This window comes from Hydra viridissima, unplaced genomic scaffold (genome assembly GCF_058129835.1).
Source record: "Hydra viridissima isolate aposymbiotic clone 2 unplaced genomic scaffold, HvirCarnegie_v1 scaffold_7, whole genome shotgun sequence".
NCBI classification, from domain to species: domain Eukaryota; kingdom Metazoa; phylum Cnidaria; class Hydrozoa; order Anthoathecata; family Hydridae; genus Hydra; species Hydra viridissima.
This window is the reverse complement of record NW_028324306.1, coordinates 3,461,244-3,465,029: the sequence shown is the minus strand read 5'-3', so window position 1 is coordinate 3,465,029 and position 3,786 is coordinate 3,461,244. Positions and strand designations below refer to the sequence as shown.

The 3,786-nt window shown below is 37.3% G+C and overlaps 1 protein-coding gene across 1 annotated transcript; it reads right to left on the bottom strand.

Annotated features, from left to right (window-relative positions):
* Nucleotides 1-1,331: 1,331 nt before the first annotated feature.
* Nucleotides 1,332-3,260, bottom strand: LOC145186438 (E3 SUMO-protein ligase ZBED1-like). Its single transcript, XM_080062549.2, has one exon. It carries the CDS (start codon nucleotides 3,258-3,260, stop codon nucleotides 1,332-1,334), a length of 1,929 nt encoding a protein of 642 aa, XP_079918675.2.
* Nucleotides 3,261-3,786: the final 526 nt, after the last annotated feature.

The following is a 3,786-nucleotide window of genomic DNA, read 5'->3' as shown; positions in this document are numbered from 1 at the left end:
ACCGACTCCGACTCCAGCTTAAAAAAAGTTCCATAATTTTTATATGGATTTTATAGATGTTACTCATTAAAATATTTCATGTTCTGTCAGTCTAAAGCACAAGTATCAAACTCTAGCCCTCCAGTTGTTACAAAACTAAGTCCCTTGATGCTCTGATAGGTGTAGGATATCCAGACATAATGTGAATTGCAGTTTGCAACAACTGGATGGAACCAGTAAATTTCTCCAGATCTTGGTGGAGAAGATTCTTCAAGAATATGAGCTTAAAGAAGAACAAGTTCTTTCTCTCCAACTGACAATATTTCAAACATGATTTTGACAAATTCATAATGTTATTAGTGACTACATTAGAGTTTACTTCATAACAAGAGTTTAGAAAAGTTGTTTGTTCAGAAATTATTTTCTAATAAATACTGTTTAAAGCACTAAGTGGTTGGATTATTTGTATCATAGTGATGAAATAGCCAATGTTAACATTTTACTACAGTAAATTTGTTGTTAAAAATTGGTTACTTATGAAGGAGTCGGAGTCGGAGTCGGTCCATGATAAAATCAAGGAGTCAGAGTTGGAGTGGGAGTCGGAACAGCAACTTACCGACTCCACAGCCCTGCTAAAAACCCTAACATTCGCCATTTTTTTAAAAATCTTTTTTAAAACGCTTTAAGTTTTAACGAAAATTAATCACCGTTACATTGCGCAATAAACAGACCTGGTTTCCATCAGCCTTAGCATTATTATTTTAAAGTATTATTACAAATAGGCTGTGACAATTCCCGTTTTCCGGGAAACGAAAGCGGGAATTTCCGGGAACGGGATTCATTTCCCGGACTTGGAAAAAAACGGGAACGGGAATTCCCGTTCCCGTATTTTAAAAAGCGGGAACGGGAAAATCCCGTTCCTGTTCCCGTTTTTCACCTGGAACGTCTAATATTTCCTGTATTATTTTTCCTGGTATTTTTCCTGGTTTTTTTCCTGGTTTTTTTCCTGCTTTTTTTTCCTGCTTTTTTTTTTCCTGCTTTTTTTTTTTCTTTTTTTTTCCTGGTTATATAATTTGTTTGTTTTTTTTGTGGTTTATTTTGGTTTAGGTGTTTGTTTTTTTTTGGATTCTTTTTTATTTTTTTTTTTTATTTTTTATTTTTTATTTTTTAAATTTATTAACTTAACAACATAGAAGATTTAGGAAATTACAAAGAATAAATCATGATACTACAAAAAAGAATAAGAATAAAGAAGAATAAAAAATAGTAATAGAATAGAAAAAAAAGAAAAAATAGAAGTATGGAACTATTCAAGCAAAACCTGGCCAGTCAGTGACGCCTAACCTGTCCAACTATATGAAATTCTCCTTCATATAGACTAACATTTCAATGTTTCCTATATTAAGGTTGGTCCTTCGTTCGGAGATGATGTTCCCAGCAGTGGAGAATACTCGTTCAGAGGTTGCCGATGCGGCAGGGACACATAGGATTTTCCTAGCAAACCTTGACATAAATGGAAACTTCTTACGATTAGTCTTCCACCACTCCAGGACATTGGAATCACGAGGGACAACTGGTTCCTTAACATAGACATCTACCTTACAATTGACCTCTACCATCATAGTTGACTCTGGACCACGTTTTGTGGGGTAGGGTCCATAAGACTCACGCAACATTGCAGCCATTGGATCATCCTCATCCTCATCTATCACCAAAGGGGGTGTTGGAGTGCCAGTTGGGGAACTTCTATCACCATGAGTCAACATAAGGAGTCCTTGAACAACTAAATCCCGTGTGGCGTTGTACTTGTCGTACTTCTTGAGAGCAACAACTTTGTACCTTGGATCCATAAAATGTGCGACAGCATACTCAACTGTGCTTACACCACAGTCGGGGAACCTCGCATCCAACTCAGCCTTCAACGCCCAACCTACTTCACCTACTATCTCATTTGGCGGGGAGCGGGTCAAAGTGTTCAATTTTGCAGAAATTGAAATAAGTTCAGGAATGACGACATGGAGTGTGGGACCTTTATCAGAACTAGCAAGATCAGAGAAACACTGAAAAAGTTGGAGGACATTGGCAAGGGCAGAAATGACTAGCTTATCACCCATTGATGGAAGAAATTCGTCCAAAGAAGTGTCATTCTCCGCCATTGTTTGCAACGAATCATAAAGATCAAGAACTGACTCAAGTTGTCTGAGGTCAGAATTCCAACGAGTGACAACACGCTGCACAAGTGTGGTACGATTGCAATTAGCTGCTATTGCAAGTCGTTTGAGGACAGCAGTAGCCTTGGCGGAATGTGAAAAATGACCAACCAAACAAGACACCTTCTTACTTATTATGGACCAACCTTTGCATTTCTCTAGTGCTTTGGTGACGATGAGATGAATAGTGTGGTCGACACATCGGAGGCCAGTGTTGATTTCAGGACAAATATTAACCGCTTTAACCACCGGAGCACCACCATCTGTAGTGGCCCACCTAAACACATTCCTACCAAACTCAAAGCTGTCTATGATAACCGAAAGTTTTGAACAAGTATTTTCAGCTGTATGTGACTCTGGGAAGGACTCGAGACGAAGCATGAAACGTTTCATAGCAAAATGTTTGTCAATGTAGTGCAGCGTCAGACTTTGAAAGGAAGCATTTGTCTTTGAAGTCCAGATGTCGCTCGTGAACCCAACACCGTCCATATCAGGCTTGTCCTGGTTAATGAGTGTGAAAAACTTCTTCTTCATGAAAGCATATAACCTAGGAATATATTTACGGGACACCTGACGGGCTGATACTGGATTATACTGACCCTTGGTTGCCTGTCGCATCATTCGAAGAAAAGAGGGATGATCGACAATCCTAAAAGATTGATCACATTCGACAACAAACCTAGTAACCTCCGTAACAAGACGCACATTTTCAAAATGGTCAACAGGCCACTGAGGACGCATACCAAGCTTAGGAACCTTTGGAGAAGGAGCACCAGCAGGAGTGCTAGAAGGTCGCTTTCGCGCAGGAGTACCCCTACCTCTTGAAGGACCGGGTTGAGGATTTTCAATATCGGAGTCGTCATCAGAAGGATCATTTATTAGAAGACTAAGAGACTCAGTATTCTCTCTCTCGTAATCCATATACAACCTCGGGTGAAGAGAACGAAGATGTTGAATCAAAGCAGTCGTACTGAAGAAGTTAGTGTTTAAAACTTTATCACACTCAGAACACTTTGCCTCACTCTCATCGATCTTGATGAAGTAGTTCCAAATAAGAGATCGCTTACCCATCTTAGACAAAAAAGAAGAAAATAGCAACCATTTCTTATATTATATTATAATATATAAATATATATATGAATTAGAATTATATTTCATTATATTTTATTACTTTTTAAATAATTTTAAAAAGAGCATTTTAGTTTGTTCAGTTATTCCCAGTGGGTTGGTCTTTTGACATTTCTTCAAAATTCAAAGTGGAAATTAAAGTCTACACTTGGATATAATGCCCATGGGGCTAATTTCCACTTTGAATTTTGAAGAAATGTCAAAAGACAAACCCAATGGAAATAACTGAACAAATTAAAATGTTCTTTTTAAAGATTTTTAAAAATGTAATAAAATAAATATATATTTTTAAAATGATGATGATAATGATAATGATAATATTATATATTATATATTATAATATAATAATTACGGGGAAACCCCGTAACATCGAATGACGTACGGGAACAAGAACGGGAATTTCCTGTTCCCGTATTTTATTTATTACGGGAACAGGATCCCGTTCCCGTATTTTAAATACCAAAAGTAG